We start from the raw sequence: 23,699 nt of genomic DNA on the forward strand, positions 1-23,699 counted from the left end.
TTGCTACAATTGACAAAAGAAAAAACACCGCAAGCACTTAACTTCTAACTTCAAAATTTTCAAATCAAGCACGAGCAGTGTTCCGTGTACCTGACTTGAGAGAACCTCGATACCAAGGTTTTAGATCTACGAACAGCAAAAATTTCCGAGCCTCAATTCAACAATAGTGAAAATTTATTTTATAGAAACTGTAGAGGAATCTATTGCTGTTAATCAATGTTGCAAAAAATAGGCAAAAGCAAGTTAAATCAATCCCAGATTGGTTTCAAACAGAGAGCAGCCTATTTCGTGACTTGTTAGTATTGTTTAAGACTTACCCTGACTTTGGAAGAATACTGAACATTGCCTTCTTTCTTATGTCCTTGTGAGTTCTTGCGTTAACTCGGCCGGGGTAAGTCCCACTCACGTGAAGATCTACTAGCTAGAAACGAAAGACAACCAATATCTCAACTAAATCACATACTGCTCAAGGTTTAAAATATCTCCAACAGATCATGCAGTGCTATCATTTGCACAAATTTTTCAAGCAAATTTCCACTAATTTCATACTCGAATAGCCAAATATCAAAAAAATTTGATATTTCAGACAAAACAACTTCGGCAATAAACGAAAAAGATAGAAAAGCGATCCACAAATACTCCAGAAGACTTGAAAGAAAGTCGTTTATTTAAAAAGCACTCACTTTCATTTGTTGAGCTTTTTTGTCGTTGAAATCTAGAGAAATTGAGAAAACAGCTAAAAACAAATTGGCAATTGAAATTAAATATATCACACTTAAAGGAGCACCATAGGTGGTTGAGATGGGCTGTACACATCGAGATTTCCCCTTTAACAAGACCTTTGAGAGTTACAGAAAGGCAGAAAATTCACCGGTTGAAATGTTAAAAAAAATACGAAATTCTCTGTAGTTTTGGACATCATACAACATTTATACCATTCTGTGTCCACAATGAAAGGAATTCCTGTACAAAGAAATTAATATCTTTTCCAGCTCTTGCCAGAAACAAATTTTAGGTTAACAAAAATTGGTTCTGCCTTTCCGTTATGAAAAAGGCTCTTAAATCGAACAAGTACCATATCTAATGATAAAGCGAATATAAAATGCAGTTTAAGAAAACATCGCAAAATTGGACTTTAGATCGTTAGAATATGCTATTGCAGTGTTGTTGAATATGCTTATCAACACTAAATAACGATCAATGTAGGTAAATTGTACCAGGAAAATTTTTTTAAAATAATTAACGACGTTTCGAGCATAGCCCGTTATCACTTGAAAACGGGCTATGCTCGAAACGTCGTTAATTATTTTAAAAAAATTTTCCTGGTACAATTTACCTACATTGATCGTTATTTAAATTCATCATATTGTACCGCACGCATTTTAGTATACTTATCAACACTATCAAGAAAACCCTTAAAGGAGCTGCAAAGAAACTGTGCAATTAGAAGACACAAACGACATGACCCAACCTGAATTGCTGTTTTTATCCGGAGGTTTTTGTCGATCACAAGTATCCGAAGTACTTCGTGTAACACCATGTGTCCTGTCCTACCGACGGAAAGTGAAGTAAAGCATGGTTCTTCAATATGGCAGCGTAATGATAACAACATGTCGTCAGATATAGCAAACCACAGGCCAAAGAGTTCAGAAAAACACTAGAAGTCTTCAATGATTTTCAATGATCAGAAGAACACGTGATTTTCAATGATCAGAAAAACATGATTTTCAATGATCAGAAAAAAAAGATTTTCAATGATCAGAAAAACACATGATTTTCAATGATCAGAAAAACACATGATTTTCAATAATCAGAAAAACATGATTTTCAATGATCAGAAAAACACGATTTTCAATGATCAGAAAAACACGATTTTCAATGATCAGAAAACACATGATTTTCAATGATCAGAAACACACATGATTTTCAATGATAATAAAAACAATGATCAGAAAAACATGATTTTCAATGATCAGAAAAACACATAATTTTCAATGATCACAAAAATACACAATTTTCAATGGAAATTGCCGGCTTCCCCCTTCGTTTGCATAGCAGCGAGTCTATCATATCTAAATAAGGTGAGTTAAGGGTCGGCAGGGGTTTTTCTTAAATATCAACTAAGTCCCTTTAAAAAAATATTGAATACTCACTGCTTTATAATTGTATTGAAATTTTGAGCAGGGAATTAGAACTGTCTCGTTCAACACATCATGACGTGTACATGAAAAATATAATTAACAGAATTGAATTTACTCGAAATTGAGGCTTTTTGAAGAATTTGTCCTCGTTGTTTTCCTGCATCTTCTTTTTGTGCCAATTATCCACAACTCGCTTGTAACCCATAATGTTGTTCTTCACCACAAGTGAGAGGTGAAAATTGCTTTTGAAGGTATCAAGGGCCTATAAAATGATAAAAAATAAAATTAATCACGCTGAAGACACAGCCATGTAAGGCAAATCATCTTTGCAAATTGTTAATTCAAAAAGCGTTCTAAGGTGTCACATCATCATTGCGACAATAAATTCTTGCTGGAGTAATGTGCATCTCGTTTCAATTGGATTTAGAACAAACGAAAGCCATAAATTTCAATTAGAATTAAAGACAGACAGACCAGGCTTATACAAATCCTTAACAGTCAAAATGATACAATGCATCTGGACTGTGTTACTAGCAAATGTTTTATACATTTACAATGGAAATGTTTCCGATACACGGGGAAATGCATATATATATAGTGTTTATAAGAGCTGTGAAATATTTTTACGAAAAATCCAGCAAAAATCAGTAAAAGATAAAATCATAGCAGGTCGACCTATGTTCATTACCGTTTGAAGTTTGACGTTCTCGAGGCTCTGTCCATTGACCTCAAGGATCTGAAATATAATATAAAGTTTACTACTTGTTTAAATAACTGTAGTAACTGAGTAACTAAGGGAGACTTTCTAAGGCAAACAACCAAACCAATGTGTACCTAGAACCATATATAGTTATTGAAATTCGATGATATCCTTCAGTTTTTAGATTTGCTTTGGTTATGTAAAAAACATTAAATCACGGATCGCCAACAACCAAATCAATGGTAGCAAACAACAACAGCAACAACAACGAAGGGAACGCATATCACCATCAGAATAGTTGGTAGGTTAGTTTTTAGGACAACGAGTAGCTGCGACCATCGAGCAGTGTCTGGTCCTTTTTCTTGATGTGAGCACACCTCGTGATTCCTACACCTGGAATTACAGGGAACCAGTGACTCTCCTAGTTCTAAGTCAAAGTCTGCTCAGTGACAGTGACTCGAACCATCAATGACCCTTGGATCTGTAGTCCGTGCCAAGCTGCTACAAGATATCCAAACACAGCGACAGAAAATCGCAAAGATTATCATAAGGAGACATCAACAAAAGCTGGAGAGCTGTTTTACCTGGTCACCTTTCTTCAGGCCGGACACTTCTGCCTTCGAATCGATATCAACCTAAAGATTTAAGAATCACCACTGAAAGATTTGATTTTGTCATTTAACACAAAGACTTAATGGGCTATTAGAAAACAAGATACGAAACTGTCACAGATAAACAAACAATATATTTCGAAAACATTTTTCATCAAATTGGTACCAAAAGTGATGGAGGTGACTCGTGTCACATGGAAAGTACGGATTGGTCGTTTCTAAAGTATCTAGATCTGGAAGTAAATTGCTTGACCATTCTACAAATCAAAAAAGGTCATTTTCATGAATAAGTTCTGTTTCATATCTAAACGCTTCAGCTTTTCCAAAAGTTTCTTGACAATCTACATTTAATTATGATTTGATACCATATAAGACGATCATTAAATGTACCTTTGAAACAAAAATTCCGGCCCCTATTTCCGAACCACCCATAATGGAGAAGTCGAACTTGGCATCCTTGTATGGGCGATCCTAAAATTAAATGGAAATGATTATCCAAGATACGATTATAGCAAAGATTACATTTTAGAAGAAAGCAAAGTACAAGGGGAAGTAACAGGGGACATAATGAGGAAAAAAATGAGGAAAAATAACGAGGAAATATAATGAAGAAAAATAACGTGGAAATATAACGAGGACAAATAACGAGGAAAAATAACAAGGAAATATAACGAGGCAAAATAACAAGGAAAAAATAACGAAGAAAAATAACGAGGCAAAATAACGAGGAAAAATAACAAAGAAAAATAACGAAGAAAAATAGCTAGGAAAAATAACGAGGAAAAATAACGAGGAAAAATAACGAGGAAATATAACGAGGAAAAATAACGAGGCAAAATAACGAGGAAAAATAACGAGGAAATATAACGAGGCAAAATAACAAGGAAAAAATAACGAAGAAAAAATAACGAGGAAAAATAACAAGGAAAAAATAACGAAGAAAAATAACGAGGCAAAATAACGAGGAAAAATAACAAAGAAAAATAACGAAGAAAAATAGCTAGGAAAAATAACGAGGAAAAAATAACGAGGAAAAATAACGAGGAAATATAACGAGGCAAAATAACGAGGTAAAATAACGAGGAAAAATAACGAGGCAAAATAACGAGGCAAAATAACAAGGAAAAAATAACGAAGAAAAAATAACGAGGAAAAATAACAAGGAAAAAATAACGAAGAAAAATAACGAGGTAAAATAACGAGGAAAAATAACAAAGAAAAATAACGAAGAAAAATAGCTAGGAAAAATAACGAGGAAAAAATAACGAGGAAAAATAACGAGGAAATATAACGAGGCAAAATAACGAGGTAAAATAACGAGGAAAAATAACGAGGCAAAATAACGAGGAAAAATAACGAGGAAATATAACGAGGCAAAATAACGAGGGAAAAATAACGAAGAAAAATAACGAGGCAAAATAACGAGGAAAAATAACGAGGAAAAATAACGAGGAAAAATAAGGAGGAAATATAGCGAGGAAATATAACAAGGAAAAATAACGAGGAAAAAATAACGAGGGAAACGTACAAGTGTGAGTGTTCTGCTGGTTGATTTCATGGAACGAGCCATGTTTAAAAGCTGGAGTTGCCCAATCATTTTCTAAAATCGAAAGAAATAACAATAAACACCAGTGATGTAAAAAACTTCTTATCTAGCTACAGTCTAGGTTAAGTTGGGTAGATGTTTCTCTGCTAGGATCTCTTGCTAGTGAATTTTTCAGCCTCACTATGGCCAATTAATCTGGCCAAGGATTATGTCATGAAGAACAAAACTCACAGTAACAAAAAAAGCTTTCCAGACCAAATGGCAAACAAAATTAAAGCAATTCGAGGTCTGCGATCTTCAACGAAAAGAAAGAAAACTACCCTCACACAATCACTACGCTAATTTTGTGAGAATTCAACTTATCGATATCTCCTTTCTTGCTATCTACTTACTTTTAATCAACACATGATACTACATTACTGACAAGAATACGTAACAAACCTTAGCTTCGAGGTAGTATTCAAATCTTTCAATGCAGCGCTCCATAAAAGAATCATTTTCGAAATCACAATAATGGTTGTTCACCCACAACAACATGACTCGTGTGACCTTAACGAAATGCGTATATAAGTAAGGTAAAAAGCAAATAAATTATCTCAAAAGGGAAAATTAGATCAGAAAACGAAAGCAAACAATCATCATAAATGGATTAATATGAAAATTGAAAATGAAACATTATCTCCTCAATCATACCTTGTCCTTTAGTTGTTCACGGTCAAACCATTTCACAAGTTTGGATGCGAGTTCATGCGGTTTGAAATTGAATATGACGTAAGTAAGCAAATAGTCCTCGACGTACGTAGGGTCGATGGTAGAATGGTCCTCCATTAGGTGGTCAAGCAAACGATCAGGCATACCCTGGTAAGAAGAGACGGAGGAGCTTGATGATCTATTTCCAAAACTCGTGCTAACTTTTTTTGTAAGACAAGTGGGCCGATGCATGTTGCAAGCCACTTTTGGTTACAATATTGTTCCAGAAAAAACAGAAAAAACTTCGCTGTTTTTGAATAACCTGTTTGGCTTGCCAACCATTTCATATAGAACATTGAGTGCAAACCCTGAGAGCCACAAAAATGAGTAAAACAGCCTTCAAGGGGTCTGAAGTTAAACATTTATTGGAATCTTCTATATGAAGACCCAAACAGAAAAAGTACAAAAAACTTACTTTGATGACCACTTGGCCCTCTCTGCTTCCACCATCAGTTGTGCGGTGTTCAGTAACCAAAACAACTTCACCTTCCTCTTCGACCCTGACTGTCTTTTCTTCTTCGTGAGTGAATATTCGCCAGTAGTCTTCGCGAGCAATACAAACGAACTAAAATCAATATTCAATGACAACCTCAATGAAAGATGACAATAACAAAGTCCCCCAAGAATACCGTCAGGGTCTAGAAAAAAGTTTTGCCCTCCTTGATCAAAATAAGATTGTTTCGGCATATTTACTGGATTCTTTCGTCTTCAACGACCTTTCTAGAGATATTCAGTAAAGGAACCACTTGTGTTCCTGGCCTATGACTACAATATGGCCCATTTCATACACACATAAAGCAATAACTGTTAGAATAAAGATGTAGAGCGTTAACATTGATGGAACGCACTGCTAGGCTCAAAATATATGACTTTTCAGCTATTAACCCAAACAATATTCTATCTCTCAAAGCCTCTATAACATCTGCTTTCGTATTCCTACCATGTATAACGTTGACATAAACTACCCTATCTTAAACCCAAAATATATTTTCACAACTAAATAACAACAATTTCTGTATGTTAACTAAGTGTCTCTACGTGTGATACTCAATGACCAACACACACCTGACAATCGTCAACTCGCGTCCTCATCACACCATGATGATAGACCTTTTCCGGTTTGGTATTTACACCAAAACAGTCTCCCAAATGCATCGTCATGGGCACTTTGCCTTTTTCGAATATCTCTACAGAGCCATTCAAAATGACGGACCAGGAGTCCATCTACAAAGTGAATTTTAAGTGGGTTACGTAAAGCGATTCATAAATAAATCATAACGAATCTTGATATCAAAGTAGAGAGTGGTAATTCATTGCCAAAGTACAAACAAAAAGATAAAGTTTCGTTGCCTTCAGCATAAAAGAGAAAATAGATTAATATTTTCGATATAATCCTGTCGGTAGTTCTATTGGTACGCGCCATGCTCAATTCATTTTGCTAAAACCACCTTGTCAAGGTATCTTTCACTCTAACTTTAAACGAAGTCCACAGTACCTCTTCACCATCGATCATTACTTCTGATCCAGCCTTCTCCACAACAGCAAACACCATATAGGCACACATCTCCCGCCGTACGTTGTATGAAACCTTGCTAAATGCCTTGATGAAAAAGAAGCATATTTCTTATCTATAGAAGCGAGTCGGTAATAATTCAATAAAAAGACATCGATTTCATTCCGTATAGAATCTGTCTTCGTTGTATGTTGAATGAAATGATCCGCCTTTTTTACCAAAATCGCTAATCGCAAAATAGCAATGCACTTTTTAACTACAAAAATGACCACGGGTACAAAAACAATGAATGAACTTATTTCAAGCTATGATGACAGACTGTACCACGTTAACTCAAACTGGCAACTTAGCTGCGGCAAAATGACTAGGGTTAAGTATTTCAAACGAAAAGATGCAGAGTACAAAATATGTAAAACGAAATGGGAATGTAAAAAAGATGCAAAAAGGGTGACTGGAAAGGATGTCTTATGCTTGAATCATATGAAGCTGACAAAGAATCCAAAGCAGAGGGAGGAGATTTATTGTGGTTTTCATGCGCACAAAAGCTTTGAATGATACAAGTTGATAAAAGAAAATGCTACAAAAGTTCCGCTCATCAAATACAGTAAGGAATTGGGAAAACTTTATTAGATTATTTGAAATAATAAGCATTTGCAGAGATTTTCAAAGGATGACTAAAAACGTACTGGGAGATGCTGCACAAAGTCCATCAAGATATCTACAAAGAAAAAATACTCTTAGCGAAGCAAAAGCAAGTAAAATTTATGAGGACAGCCTTGAGGTTTCATTAATGCGCAAGATATTTATCAGCCAACAAAATATATACTTAGATATCAAATGTACAAAAAGTTGGTAGAAAACATTTTCAAATATTAGTCCTTTTCATTGTTCCCTGAGGTTGTAATTTAAGCAAAAGTGCAAATTCCTTACTTGGGGCTTAAAAATGAAACATATAGTGATTTAAAAATAGTTCCAAACTTGACGGGCAAAACAAAGTTTTAACTCACTGATATCATTTTCTGTTCTTTCTGAGGGATCTTTCTCTAAGCAGTCCCTTACAATGTCTCGAACAGCAGCAGACTAAAAATTGATGTTTTAAAAACAGTTTAACCAAGACTGGTTGGACAATAATCGCTTGTCAAGAAGATGAAAATTTAGTGTTAAAGAGGCCATATGTTATAGGGACTAAATCTTTACAAATTTCAATAATTACAACAGGAAAAATAAATTTAAAATTCCGATAAAAAATTTTGATAAAAATTGTGACCAACTCATTTTGAAATATAATGTTAATGGCAATTAAATGCAGCAAATGATACATGGATGTGAAAGTAAAATCTAGGGCTTTTTATCGTCTACAATAACTAAATTGAAGAAATTAGATAAAATTAACAGATTTTCCAATAAAAATACAAAATTTCTTGATGGCCTTTACATTGAAAGCCTCGTGTTCTTATTCACAGTGACGCCTCGTGTAGAAAAAATATGGATGCATCAAGTAATGGGCAAGTTATGGCATCATATGACACCATCGCCATGATACCATCGTCAATTGACAGTGATACTTGTCTAGTATAATGTCAGCTGAAGACAATAACAATAGAGTGGATTTCCTGACATAGCAGCAGGTTTCTCAGAGTTTATCATTCAAAAAAAGGTTTTCGAATTTTGAACGATATTACTTACCTCGCTGGCTGAACTGATATCCTCTTCGTCATCAGAATCCACAGAGTCGACTACATGAAAAACATCAACGTAATGCATGAAAATTAGCATCATCTCTTGAGTTAGGAATAATTAGGCAGAGCGCTTTTTAGCTATGGAGAAAATATCCATCCAAGTTTTGAAAGTTTGAGATAGCAACCTCTACACACTCCATTTATTTATTTTGAGGAAAAATACACTGTTCCAGCTATTCTATTATTTTTCATAGGGAAATGTGAACTCTTGCGTACAACTAACATCCAAGAAAAAACTTTGACTAAAAGGACTTACCCATTGTTTCTTTTAGGCCTGAAAGGTTTAGGTCTATCTCCCTATCACGTGGGTCGTATTGCTCTGATTTGTGTGCGCTTCCTCTGTAGTCCATTTCTGTATAGCCGGAATCACTACTTGAAACCTTGCTCGAGTGTCTGTCGTGGCCCTGAAAGTGGGGGAGTTGAATGAGGGATGGAGGCAGTATTCAGTAAATTACTGCAGATGAAGGCAGGTAAGCAGATGAAGTTCTATGACTGATAAATCAATAAAAGCAGTCGGGTAGAATACTAGAAGAACAGAAGCTTGTGCCAATCGCTAATACCTCAAAATCTTCTTCTTTGCTTTCCTTGAATTTAACTTCATCGGCATCGAGAGCAAGCAAGCTTTCCAGGTCTTGCATCGAATATGAGTTGCGCTGGTACGGTTTAAACATCTTTTCGTTTGGATAGTCGATCTGTTATCAAGAAGAGGCAATACTGGGTAATGGATAAAACTTAAAATGGCGTCAAGAGAAGTTTTTACTGGAAGAAAGAAGTTCCTTTTTGGCTAACATAAATACATTTGAATTGGGAGCATGTATATCTTCTACGCCAGCCCCCACTCCCGGCTGTAAGTGCGTCAGTATATAGCCGGCACCTTAACAAGGGCCTTCAATAAAATAAACTGTGCCAATCAGCTAGGATCATGGATACAACCGTAAATCGTAAGTACCCGGACTAGTGAGTAATCTATATTTTTACAACAATAATTTCTCAGCAGCTGAAATATTCTTCGATGTTAAAATACACATGATAATCAGTTATCATGAAAAAATTCCACGTGGCAGAATTCCTCGAAAACTAGAAGAGCTGAACAGAGTCCTTGATGCACAAACTTGCCTAATTGCAGGATATCCATTCTTTGAAAATTTCCAGCTTTAATTTTCAAAGCTAAAATCATCTAAATTAATGCCAAGAACAATCAGCTTTTGATTTTGTTAAATGGGGAATCATCTTTTCCTTCTCAAATAACTGCTACAAAATAACAAAGACCTTTCAAATTAAATTAGCACTAATTAGACGGCTAAATTAGAACTCACCACAATCATTTCTGACTTTTCAAGAATGAGACAGTCGAAGCCTCTTTTTCCCTGCACTGATTGCTTGCCAAAGCTTTTAAAAACAATTGAAAAGTGAAGTCATATGATCAAGACGAATAATTAACAGAAATCAGAAAGAGTAAGGCGCCCTTCTTGCCAAATATAGGCAGAGACCTAAGCACATTTACCTATGTAGACACCACAAACAGATTGTTTAAAAAGCAACGAGTCTGAGCAAGTGAAAACAAAGGCTTTGGAGAAATTGTTTTGTCACGATTTCACGGTCTTCGGTACGTTGTGCTAAATTAACCAATGCAGTTTTACCGTCGCTTGTACCAACCAAAGCTCTTGATCAGGGTATTCAACATTGAAACTATGGTCACTTTTGAGCTGTTAAAGGGTCTGTATGTCCGCTAATAGTTATTTATATCAAGCTATACTAATGCTGCCTTAATCTACCCAATGCTTTGACGTTTAATTATTTGTGTAAAACTACTAAACAGCCATTTTTCTTGATTGAGAGTTTTTAAAAAGGATTTCACTTAAATCTTGCAAATCTTGCAAAATGGCATGAATGATGATTTGCTCTGATCGAATCAAACAATTTGAAAACCAGATAGGCCTTATCACTTGAACCAAACCTCAATAAATGCACATCCTTCAGCAATGGCTGTTCAATACGAAGTTCCATGTATGCTTATAACCGACCTTCCTTTTCCGTTAGGTCGATTCAATGAATGAATTTCTTGTTAATATGAGTCAACCTCGTTTACAACCAAGAGCAATGCCAAATGCAGTGCTAATTATGCGATGATAAAATTCCATTTAGAAAGGGATCACAAAACGTGCAAAATGAAATGATTTGATTCGTTTGTTTGATTTCAGGGCCTCCAAAGAAAGCGTGTGCTAGCTACACTCAAACTTTTTGTAAAACAAACAAGACTCTTGGGAAATCTCTCGTTGGCAGTGTAAAACTTGCCCTTGCCCCATTTCAAGCCTGACCTCGGATTTGCTATGCTGGTTTCCTCATTCAATCAAGTTTTAAGGCTTGCTTTCATTATAAAGGCCCCTTTTATCTTAAAGGGCTCTGACTGCAGCCGTTTCACAACAGAGGTCATAAAATATCATTCTTTATCCGTTTTCAAGAGAGGATGAAAAACAATCATCAAGAACGCTCATACCATGTTTTAACATGTTATCTTTTCGCTACACATTATGTAATTTATAGTTAGTTGCTGACGTAGTTGCCAGTTTCATTTCAAATCTCGGCGAATTTCTGGTAAATCAAATATGTACCTTATCACTGTTGATCAGTTTTGAAGTCACAAAACATCGCATGAGACTAAAACTTGGCAAGTCGATACTCACCTACTTCCTGGTAAATACATACATCCGTCAAGAAAAACTGAGCCACTAAGCAAAATGTACCAGCAAAAGCTCCAGTCATCTGACCTGTTCGTGGTGCAACAGAAAATGCTGACATTATCATTCAGTATGACTAAACCGTTAGGACAACAAAAAGTCAGAAAGGTAACCATTTTCTTGCATATATAATCCTTAAGACATTTTTATTCGTTTCGTGAGGAGCATCAGATCATGGCCAGAAAATGATTAAATTCATCATTAAAAAGCAGGTCAAGGAATGTAAACATCAAGAATAACAGTTTAGTTTTCATGAGAAAATCTAAATTCATTTCCAACAATGCTATGTTCTGTCATGCCTTGAGTTATATTATGTTTTAAAACCCTTTTCATACAATGTCGCTAACGTACGCATGAAAATGCAGAGCAAAGCTGGTTGTAGGTCGTAAAAATCTTGTTTAGATCAGAAAAGTTTTTTGATCGGCAATGTCAATATGAGCAAATGTATAAGCCATTTACAAAACTTCCTTTCTTTTGAACCATAACGAAACCATAAATAATTGGGAGATCTTATCGAACATGGAGAAGTTGGGAAACAGAAAATACTTTCGTAAAAATATAGAAAGCATAACAATGAGATTCGTATCTTTACTTTGAGAAAACACAAAGAGTAAGGTGAAGCGTTGAAAATGGCAAAAATTAAACAATACACATTCTACATACTTCAGAGAAAAAATATGGCTTAGAGTTTTTGATCAATGTTCTGAAGATTTTACTCTTAAGAGCGTCAGACGAAAAACCTTTAGTGCCTCAAAAATGTTTGCTTTTTTCAAAGTCATTTCTGAATTCTCTACCGCCAAAAAAGTCTTAAATTCTATCAATTTAACAGTTCTCAGAATCAGAGACAGCCCAGTCATGCCTTGATAAAAGTTTTGTATCAAATATTCAATTTTTTATAACATTACCTTCTTTACTGGAAGACAAAAATTTACATCATGAGGTTTATCTTTACAAAATGGTGAACCAAGGTAAATAAAACTGCAATTGACTGCAATTACGATTGAGCCTGGCAGTGTGATACAAGTTTCAGCGAGGTCAACTGTATTAGGGATGCCAATTTAGCTGAGTTATAAATGTAGAAAGGTATCTTTTAATTGAATGAGGAACAAAGATTTTGAATCATTTTTTGGCATGCCGACCATACACATTTGATTAGAACTGAAAACAAGACCATGGGTGTGATATGATGATTGGTTAGATATAGGTGTGCCATGGTATGTTACATTTCAATGTGTTGAAGAGGATGAGTGAGTTACAATACTGTGAGTTTCATGTTTAGTTTATTAGATAGAGAGACAATGAAAGCATGATTATCATTAACAAATAATGCTTACATGTACAGCAATTCATTTGAATCATGAACTTCATATCTGGCTTTCAAAGCCATGGCTCTGCAAGCAATAGACAAATAAAATTCAAAAACATTAGAAATGTAGGAAGGGTGATATAAAATAAGCAGCCAGACAAGAGGAATCTTACCTCAATGGTTGAGTGCAATGAGCTATGATATCTGCTTTGTTTCATGTAAAGAATTTCTTAACAGGCTTCTTCCTCAAGATTGCTCAGTCACTTAATATAAAATTAAATTTAAAATAGTGCTTGAAAGACTCAATAAAGACTCTACATACCTTATGGTAGAGTCTGATAATTTGGAATTTGCCTGCATCTTACGCAAGTGACGATAGATAAGTTCCACATCCTGAAGGTAAAAGCAATGTTAGCGTGAACTGACAAATATATCAACATAAAAATTTTGCATGTGTCTCAGGAGTATTTACTGTTTGACAAAGAATATTTTCATATGTCTATACAAGACAACCTTTCCAGAAAACCCTCATTTGTGCAATCAAAAAACACCTCCCTACACAAAATCGCCTTTCTTCTTAAAAATAAATGAAAAATGGCATAAAAAGCTAGTGCGGGCCTTATTAGAACAACAAAGTGGAATCACTTCTAAAGATTGCTAACATTCCTGTCATGCATTATTATAAGAATACACTGAAAATGCTCCATTTAACAGAATCCAAGCGAATAACTCACCTTGGCACTTCTGTGTTGAGGTGGAATTAACAGGCTGCTTTTGAAACACAGAAAATTTGATTGTGCATCTGAAGACATCTTTAGAGAACTCTTTAGCCAAGAATCCAAATCTTCATTTTTGGTTTAAAAGGCAGCTATAGGGGTGAAAATAGTTTGTAATTTAACATATTTCAGTAATCAAAGGGAGTAAAACAAATTATGTATCTACATAGGACAAACACTAAACAGAAGTTGTTAATCCTTTCCAGTAGTGAGGGCATTTCAAGTGATGGGTAGTAACAGTTCTAGAGGTGGCTTTTTTTGCCGTTGTTCCTCTGCATGTTGTTTCGCATTTGCTAAACAATGTCTTTTATAATACAAAGAACCATCAATGTCTGATAACCATAGTACAGAGAAAGAGAAGTTGAGGAAAAAGCATACCTTGACTGAAAAATTCCCAATTTTTCTCAATTGATGATATTATTTCTCATCCTTGTCTCGAGTTAACCAACTTTTTACTGTAAAATTGACAGCAAAGATAAAAAGAATTATGCCAATACACCAACACCTGCATGCAGTTCAAAAAACAAAATTGAATTATTCGATCTTACACAGCTCAGGATTACAGAGAATTTGTTATTGATCTGTGAAAGGAATTTAATTCATATAAATGAAATTTTATGTTCTTGCTTTTCTATGTTCTTGATTTTCTAAAAGGCCTATTTCAAAGTACAACTGCAAATGTGGCAAAAACTCTTGAGACAGCAATGCAGATTTGAATAATTTCTTATTTAACAATATCCTCCCCCCCCCCCCCCTACATCAATGTTGAAGTGATGGTATGAAATTGATGTGTCCCAATTTTCTTGCAAACAACTTATAACATGCCAAACTTTCATTTCGCTGACAAGGAATTTTGACCACAATTGTGAGCATATATACTTCCAAGGGAACAGGATTTGATTAATGGTTTGAAATTTTATATTGAAGAGTGAGACAAACAGCTTCTGTCTGTTTCAAAATGTTTGCTTTTTCAAAGCCCTTTTTAAGTTCTGTATAGCCAAAAAAGCTATTTGAAAAATAAAACCAATTAATCAGAACTACTGATCTAAAAAACTTGATCAAGCTTCCACATCAACTGCATTCATTACAGCTGGTACAATTCATGTTGGGACCATCAAGGTGATTGAGACCAGTTGCTTAAGGTACCATGCTTGAATTCAGTTTGCTTTTGTTAAGATTCATAGACATTAGGATTCTGGCAATTAGGTTTAGTTCCATGAGATTTTTTAGATTTCTAGTAATTGGAAAAGTCTGTGAAATTTGTTTTTATTAGCAGGTTTCTTAACAGGCATTCCTATATCAACCATAAGGGGCAGCTGGGAGATATGGATACTCAAGCCCCCTGTTTGCAGCCAACTTTATCCCAGCTTCCCTAATTCCAATTATAATGTTTCCAACAAATGTTTTGTCTTCTTATTAGATCTTGAAAACAGTAAATATTAGGGTACTAATATTCTTTAGAGGATATATCTTCTATATATCATATAGGCCCTAAAAAATTGAGGTGGGTGCAATGTTTTTTACTTTCTAAGGTGGTAGTTTTGTTCATCATTGTTATTAAGAGGTTGCTTAGGGCTGCTTGGTGTAACAAAATGTGTGCTGAATTTGTCCATTACAACTGCAGATGTTGTAAATCTCTTTTGTAATGAGGGATGCTCAACACAGGCTATATAAGAGCAATATACTGGCTAAAACAGTGTTTTCTAGGTCAAAGCACAAAACATTCTGCTGAGTTAGTAATACATATTATGTGGACGTTCCATTGAGGACACTAGTCTCATTGGTCATATTTCAGCACCTGATTTGGATCTTTGCAACTGTATTAAAATTTCCATCAACTTTTCAGCCAAAGGAAGTAGCTCAATTGTAGAGAAACATTTTGATTTAGCTCTTGATAAAATAGAATCCACAATGATGCATATAATCTGCATCTAATTTCATAAGCTTTAGTTGGGCCCATAGACCTGTGTTGAAAGCATAGAATTGATGAAAGCAACACAACTTAAGATACATTCTTATAAGATACATTCTTATAAGATTACAGGTAACACAACTTAAGATACATTTTATAAGAACAGTTTCGAAAAGACCATGAGACAGAGATTCTCTAGTACAAGAATTTTTGTGAACAACTGGAAGCAGAAACATCCATCCCAAAGGCATTTCAGAGGCTGCATCATTAAATATATTTAAGAACAAGCTTAATAATCATATTGGAATTTTGAGGCACTCAACCGACATTGAGTCCTTTTATTAGAAAATAAATAATTTGTCCAGAATTTTTTACATTTCACTTTTTATAATTTAAGGTTTCCTAACCTATTAGCCATCCTTCATAACTTCCTTACCAAAGCAGTCAAACTGCTCGCTTTGACAACTTTGGCAATGATAACATATTTAGGCCTACCATATGTCAAATATGCAAAAATTTACGATAAACAACTGAAAACGCAATTAAATCTACATATTTACACTTCTCGACACAATGCAGTCAATTTTTAATGCGTATTCTAGCCTCTCATAAAACCACTAATTTATATTGTATTGTGTGCCAAAATCAATCTAGGCCTGAACGACCATCTTGTAAATTTGTTGATTGTAGGTAAACAAAAAACATTTACTCGGGCCTTTCATTTTTTTCAGGCTAGGGCGGATAAGAATATGACCCTGTTTTGTGAAAATCAAGTACATCTTTAAAATCAAGGGCGGGGAGACTGTTTGGTTGGCTGGAGGTAGGTGCTATCATCTTAGGCCAGCCCCAGAAAAGAATATAAACTGTAAATTACCTGGTATTCAGAATGGGCTTCTGGCGCTTCCTTCTTCCAAATAGAAAGCCTTTCAGCATGGAGATCAATTTCACTCTCCGAGCAACTTCCCTGAATATGCTTCCTTGATTTCTACCAGTCCCTCAACTGCGATGTACTGATATAATTTCCTTTCAGTTCAGAACAACTTTCGGCTCATGTACTTGATGTGAATGATTTCAGATATACACACCTTCGCAGAGGATATCCTTGATTGGGGAGGCTCGTACTGAAGTCACTGGTCAGGAAGAGAAGTTGAAGGGCGGACATTTCATGTTTTAACTGCCTATACGATAAAAACGATAAATTGAAAGAAAAAATGCCACCGAAAAATGATAATGCTATCAGATCTGCAAACACATAATTCAACTATACTTACAGTGTTTCCTCCTTACAGTGTTAAAAAGGCTTTGTGCAATGGCCAGGAAATCCGCGGGAACGCTACATGCTTTTACACTCATTTCTTTTTATAAGAACAATTTTATAAGAACACGACGTCTACACATTGGCATTGACACTGGTTGCACATTATAAAACTTGCAACTATACAAACATTGAAAAACAGTAAATAGAAAGTTTGGATAAATAGTTCCTTGACTTAACGGCAGATTTGGTGCCACAATGGCAAGGACCAAAAATTCAAAGTGGGGAGGGGGTGGGGGGCTCGAGCCAGAGGCGCCTGAAGCTTCATGATGCGGCGGGGGCAACTTAGGATGTCAAAGTTTGAGACAAGTCAGGAATCATCATTTAACCAGTGGTGAAGCTTGGTTGTAGGAAATAGTCCAGGTCCTGCTCAGGGAGAGAAGGTCGGAGGTCTGAGGCAGCCCCCAATAAAATCATGAATCGGATAACCCTAAAGACTCTCTGAATGGGGGCAACGCCCATGAAACCACATTGGATTCAAGATTACAATTCAATTTCATTCTTTGAATTTTTTTCAACTTTACATCAACCAGCAAAGGAGGCTTAGTACCTAGACCGCTGGGTCTTAATACACAAGGCGTGTGGGGAAAATATAAAATTCTTTCCTACTTGATTTTTAATAGACTAACAAATAAACTCTTGTAGTTATTCTCTGCATTGAAATATTCAAACTTATCTACACACTTCAGGACCAGATTTTTTGATAAACACATTTCACGGCTAGATTTACTTTAGGAATTAAGTACATGTCTTGTTCATTTTTCTTTCAAATTGGTTATTCTTGCAGATAAAGGACTCCTTAGGAATTAGCATTGCTGGCTAGGTTATTACTACACATTCTGTCTATGACAGTCTTCTCTATCTGATTAACATTTGTAAACAGCCATCGAGCTCATATTTTCGTTGGCGATTCGAGCATTTCTTCTCAAGGAAAAAGCAAAAATCTCAAACCCATGATAAACAGTAAACTTAAAAACGACTCTACAGAGCTCTCAACCAAAATATTATCTCTCAATGTAGATAAAATAGAATTTATAACGTTTCCATCAACGAAAAAAATCGAAAAAAATGGTAGCTAACAAGCTAAGCTTAGCAACACACCAAACATATCAACATGAAAATTTCAGCATATCAAGGTTCTGGAGTATTGGCAGGAATGAGGCATCGTGTACCATTAGATGAACAATGACAATCCGTCTCGTCAATTCGGGAAGTGCCTCTAGATGAGTACCCTGGGTACCAGACTCACTATATATAAAATAAAATAGACTCTCTATTCTATTTCATATATAGTGAGTCTGGTACCCAGGGTACTAGAAGAGCTACCAGCAGTTCGAAAGGTCAAAGAGACAGCTAGAATTATGAACCCTGCTGGTAATATAACTAATAAAAAAACCATTGTTTACTAAACTTGGTATCTTCAACATCGAAGATTTCCATGAACTAGAAACGGTAGAATCTACCTACGCTATTGCCAACAACAATTAGTAGGGCCGCCAAGAGGGGGCAAGGTGGCGGATCCTCACCCCTTCTCAAATAGAATTCACCGAAAATTACCATTAGGAGCGTTACGACCAAAGCAGCTATGCAAACAATCTTTTGGTGGTACAAAACTTAAAAATGGCTTTGAGAAAAGCAAACATTTTAGTAGATTAAAGCTTTTTGTCTGACAATTTTCAGAATTTAAAACGTCAGAACATAGATCAAAAACACTACGCTAGGAAATATATATATACCCAGTTGTGGATCAAAATAGGCCAATCAGAAACTTGATCAAGTTTTTTAGATCAGTAGTTCTGATTGATTGGTTTAATTTTTCAAATAGCTTTTTGGCTATACAGAACTTAAAAAGGGTTTTGAAAAAGCAAATATTTTGAAACAGACAGAAGCTGTTTGTCTCACTCTACTGGTGCAATTGCTAAGAGGCCAACGACCATTTGTGAACGGTTTCTTCTCTACGTTTTTCAAATGCTTTGGCCCAAGAAGACAAAGTAGGATCGATTTGGAGCCCTGAGAAGGTTTTATAAAACAAGGTCTTATTGTAATGCAAAGCCCAGGAAACATGACAGCCACAAGGTCGAAGATTATGAGAAAAGATGTTACTGAGAAGATTCAGGACTTAAGAGTATTGTCATAGTTGTCCGGTGGACGGATAAAGACTTCCTGGATCCTGGTCTTTGCGCTATCAAGAACCGACAGATTAGATATGACACAATAATATTTCTCTTCGGGTACTTCCATTCCCAAAGAAAAAAAGCCGCAGATCTCCCAGTCCCCGTTTCTGGCTGTCTTTATTCTTCTGGTCATCAATGAATTGGATCACCTTCATTTCATCTGTATCATCTAGTCATCTGGATCATCTTCGCCGACGGTATCTGACGTGAAATGCGTCTAAATGCGAAATGAGCAAGCGTCTAAAATTTATTATTTGAACTTCAAAATAGCGACTCGCTACAATAATCGAACTCGGTCAAAACGTATTTGTAAAATTTGTAAGTCTTTAATATCATCAACCGTAACCAAAGATTCTTAATTTCGAGCATTTTGCTAAAACCCCAGCCATTTCATTCTACTGCATTGTAGAAGCTGTACCAAAGTATCTCTTAATTTGTCATTACAACAAATTTTTAATGTCATCAAATCATAATATTGTTCAAAGCTGTGCTTTCGCTTGTCTGCTATCATGGAAAATCCATCCACAACATTTTTAAGTTTGAAGAACTATCAAAAGTACTCCATTACTCCATTACTACACAACGAGCAACGAGACAGGAAAACTGGGTAAAAAACTTTCATATTTCTAAAAACTTGAATAGCCTAGTAATTAAGAAATAGTCAACAACACAAGGTTAAACTGGACGTAATTTTATACCAAGGTACATAAAATCTAATGCCTGAAAAACGCAAAACTACAAAATATAATCTTTTCAAAAGGACATGGATGATGATTTGAAAGAATTTTGCAAAAAAGGTTAGGGTGAAAAATATGATAATACTTTGAAAAGGCAACCAACTAAAAACCTTTCTCAACGGGTAATCCATTATTTTCAAAAACCTTATCTCCAAGATGTTTCAAGGCCAGCTTACATGAAAATCTGTCACATGATAAGCTCTTTACCATTTCATGACAATTTACATAAAAAAACAAAAAATGTTAAGCAATGCCATGATTTTACATACATACATCTAATGATGCTTCAATGCCTATTACATAAACGTTGCTGTCCTTCATCTAACTATCCATATATGTTGCAAATCTAATTTTGTCGAAAAACTTTGAGAGACAACAGCTGCAAAATAGTCCGGTACTGATATTGCAAAAAATGGTACACCTAAAAGTTATGGGGTAATGTCACCTTTTGTTCTCTGCAAATAGATTTCTTACTAGGGTGACTTGCAATATACCTACAAGCATAATAAGAAGACATGATACAAAAGAAAACCAATTCACTCTTGAAATGTTGCTGTCCAGGATGTACATGTGTCTTCCTGATTTTGCTCGATAAACTCCTTGCAAATTGCTTACTGTGTCCATTTGCTTGCGAAGTGCCTCGGTAACTTGCTGAAAATATATATCTCATAAATTAACTGGGAATACAAGATCAAGTAAAAAGTAGCTGCATGACAAATCATTGAATGTATTGTATGCATAGGTTTCATTGTATGGCATATAGAACAGAGATATATTGCAATTCGGAAAAGGTTGATGTTATGTCATTTTATTCAAAATTTTGAGAACTTTAATTAAAGGGAGAGTGCTGGACTTTAAGAATTTTAGGAGAACACAAGTCAATTAAATTAATAAACAATAAGATATCCTCACTGTCAGTGTCCTTTAAAGGAAAAATATGCCCTGAACAATGCTTCTTAAGACCTGGGAAGACATTGAACCACTTGCTTTTGCTAGAGTTCATTTATTTGCACAAATTTTTAGTGAAAACAAGAGTCTTTAAAGCATTTATGCTGACACTTGTGTTTAAAGCATTCTTGCATTTTGAGAATCAGGTATGAAAGTATTTAAAGTTTTCCCCACATCCCTTGCATATTGAGAACCTGCTATCTAGATACTATATTCAGGTTGAAAAAGAATATTGCAATGCTTCTGCTTGAACCATTATCCCCTGATTACTTCTTTCTTTATAGAGACTAAAATGGCTTCCTTTCACTGGCAATGGAAAACAAAACACTTTCATAGGTGCTGAAGAACACAGACTCACCACAATCTTATCATAGGTTTCACTACTGGTTGAATTGTCATCTTTAAGCACAGTGTTCAATTCCTGATACATCTGTACATTGTCATCAAATAGACCAAGGTCAAAATAGATAACTTTTTCAGCAAACATGCTATTTTTATTGTCAAAACAAAAGTCATGCACTCCATCTTCAGTGACATCTATAGTTTTTTCCACAGAAGTGGTGTCAAATTCTTCAGCGAGAACTTTTCCAGAAGGTGCTATGATTCTATAAGTTGCTTTCAAATCACCACCTTTCATCACCTAAAGAGAAAATATAAATTGTTTTAATAAATGAAAAAGATTCTGCATTAAAATCTTCATAATTTCAATGTTTTTCAAGTCTTATGGCATAAGACAAAAGTTTTATGTTTATTTTATGCTTGTGATACAATTTTTTTACAAATGCTCTTTTAAAACAAATTGAAATATATTGTATAACACTACATTCAAATCCAAGCAAGAGTATTGGCTTACAGGTGAGTTTAGCTTGTTAGTTATCATTACCTCTGTATGTGATGAAATATTGAAACTGAAACTGAAATATAAGTAATATAATTTAAAACTGAAATATAATTTGAAACTGAAAGACGCTGGTTTCTGCAATTGAGTAAAATATCATGTTCCATGTAGATTGAGTTTTTGACGGAGGCTTCTTTAGTGAACCTTTGTGAATAGCAAATGAACAAAAATACGACTTTCTTATGGCTTTATCTTTGTTTTATAATCAAACTTCTATTTGCAAAACACAGCAGTAGCTTGACAGGTATGGACAATGCAAAGCTTCAAACAATCGATTTAGGTAAGCTATTGAAAAGAACTCCCAATGCAAAAATAAAATTAGGGAAAGGATTATGAAAATTGAAGTCATCTTATACATTACTGTAACTATCATCTAGGACTTGACCTAAAATCACAAAGCCCATTTTCAAAGAGATTTTTTGCCATAGGGGGTGGGGGGGAGGTCTTCTGTCCCTCTTGCCTTCCCTTGCTATTCAAAGGTTATAAGCGAAAAAACCTAGAAAAAAGTCATTGAAAACTTTTACAAAACATCCTTATTTAATTGGAAAGACATAAGAAAACACCTAAAACACCATAGTCAGGGCCTGCGCCACAAGAGGGCCGGGGGGCCATGGCCCCCACTTTTCTTGCTGACTATAAGCAACAAATCCTTCCTTTAGATATTAAATAAGTAGCCCCCTTTTTTGCCCCCATACTTTAGAATCGGTGGTGTGGGCCTTGATAGTTATTAATTTAAAGCCTGGGGTTTTCTCTAGCTTTATACTATTTCGGTAAACTAGAGGCTTTGGGTCGAAGCGGATTGTTTCTGGGCGGCTACCATAAATGCCTCAAATTTCGCTTGTTGTTTGCACAAGATCTGAAAACTTCGCTTCTGCTAAAGCAACGAAAGTAAGCTGATAGAGGAGTGGAACAATTTCAAAAATTAACAAGCGGTACATTTGTTTACTGACGCAAAAGGGTAGAATACCTCCATTTCAAAATCGAGAACGGTTCCGTTTGCGATGGAGTGATGAAAACAATCAACTTTTCCTGGTCCAATAATGTAAGAGACACCATCTTCCATACATGATAGCTGATCAAATAATACATTAACAAATAGAAGCTTTAATAAAAAGAAAATCATTTCCTTTTATCGACTCCTCGAACACTCCTACAATTTTCAGTTATGTGTAGTCTCGCTTTAGAATAAGGCGACATTGACTGAAATCGAATACAAAATGAATTGAATACAAATTCAATTCAATTTTTTGCCAAGCAACTGGTAGCTTCTGGATTTGAAACTGAAACATGTTTTTCCTAACAAAGCTGAACAGACAGTAGCTCAAGGCTGAAGTTGTCCTTTTAAAACCCTTTCCACAAATAATTAGGAAGAACAGCTGTACTTACTCTGCGAGAAGAATTCTAAGAACCCAAGGTTTTTTGATATGGTAGATTGATAATTTCCCATAAATTACACCTTTTACTCTGAGAATCTGAGAAATGTTGGACCAAAAGTGTGGAAGCACAATAATTACAACCTGCATATAAATGACCCTAGGCCAGGAGAACTCTGTGCAACTAAACTAAAAGGTACTTGAAGCTTTATTTAAAGTAATGCCTAAAATAAATCAAGGAATTAAATTCTGGAATGACATTCCTCTGGAAATGCAATCCAAAACTTATCATAATTTTGTTAAAGCTTGAAAAAGTGGATTCAAAACTGACTCTTGTTTGAAAACAGTTCTCGAAACTGGATTCGGAAAAGATTTGGCGATTCATGAATTAATGAGCATGGCATTTTCCCCTTTTCCTTTTACATTACTTTTTTTAATCGTCTTTCTTCTCCTTTCTTTTATTTTCAAATTTTGTAACTTCTTTTGAAACTTAGTTTAATCTTCATCTTAAAATTTGTCTTA

General features: G+C 35.1%; 2 protein-coding genes across 2 annotated transcripts in view; both read right to left on the reverse strand.

The window, feature by feature from the left end:
* Positions 1–16,820, reverse strand: part of LOC135681015 (rap guanine nucleotide exchange factor 6) — a 32,617-nt gene extending 15,797 nt beyond the window's left edge. Inside the window, exons 1-24 of the mRNA XM_089113815.1 lie at positions 16,607–16,820; positions 13,779–14,275; positions 13,367–13,437; positions 13,073–13,129; positions 11,685–11,768; positions 10,317–10,389; positions 9,561–9,692; positions 9,257–9,404; positions 8,948–8,997; positions 8,269–8,341; positions 7,948–7,979; positions 7,244–7,348; positions 6,814–6,972; positions 6,164–6,313; positions 5,692–5,856; positions 5,440–5,547; positions 4,981–5,052; positions 3,843–3,923; positions 3,426–3,476; positions 2,830–2,877; positions 2,257–2,403; positions 1,472–1,550; positions 684–715; positions 318–421 (exon numbers count right to left, since the gene is read on the reverse strand). Coding sequence (XP_088969941.1) covers positions 318–421; positions 684–715; positions 1,472–1,550; positions 2,257–2,403; positions 2,830–2,877; positions 3,426–3,476; positions 3,843–3,923; positions 4,981–5,052; positions 5,440–5,547; positions 5,692–5,856; positions 6,164–6,313; positions 6,814–6,972; positions 7,244–7,348; positions 7,948–7,979; positions 8,269–8,341; positions 8,948–8,997; positions 9,257–9,404; positions 9,561–9,692; positions 10,317–10,389; positions 11,685–11,768; positions 13,073–13,129; positions 13,367–13,437; positions 13,779–13,856 — 2,099 coding nt within the window. The 5' untranslated portion in view covers positions 13,857–14,275; positions 16,607–16,820. The remainder of the gene's footprint in view (positions 1–317; positions 422–683; positions 716–1,471; positions 1,551–2,256; positions 2,404–2,829; positions 2,878–3,425; positions 3,477–3,842; positions 3,924–4,980; positions 5,053–5,439; positions 5,548–5,691; positions 5,857–6,163; positions 6,314–6,813; positions 6,973–7,243; positions 7,349–7,947; positions 7,980–8,268; positions 8,342–8,947; positions 8,998–9,256; positions 9,405–9,560; positions 9,693–10,316; positions 10,390–11,684; positions 11,769–13,072; positions 13,130–13,366; positions 13,438–13,778; positions 14,276–16,606) is intronic.
* Positions 16,821–19,837: 3,017 nt separating this feature from the next.
* LOC135681021 (transmembrane emp24 domain-containing protein 5) lies at positions 19,838–23,008 on the reverse strand. The gene is made up of 3 exons (XM_065195276.2): positions 22,772–23,008; positions 21,265–21,546; positions 19,838–20,609 (listed from the first exon to the last, which is right to left on the reverse strand). Exons 1-3 carry the CDS (start codon positions 22,925–22,927, stop codon positions 20,400–20,402), a joined length of 648 nt encoding a protein of 215 aa, XP_065051348.1. The 5' UTR covers positions 22,928–23,008; the 3' UTR covers positions 19,838–20,399.
* Between the last annotated feature and the right edge of the window lie 691 nt (positions 23,009–23,699).

This window comes from Rhopilema esculentum, chromosome 18, assembly GCF_057945365.1.
Source record: "Rhopilema esculentum isolate cy_ngs chromosome 18, ASM5794536v1, whole genome shotgun sequence".
In the NCBI taxonomy this organism is placed as follows: Eukaryota; Metazoa; Cnidaria; class Scyphozoa; order Rhizostomeae; family Rhizostomatidae; genus Rhopilema; species Rhopilema esculentum.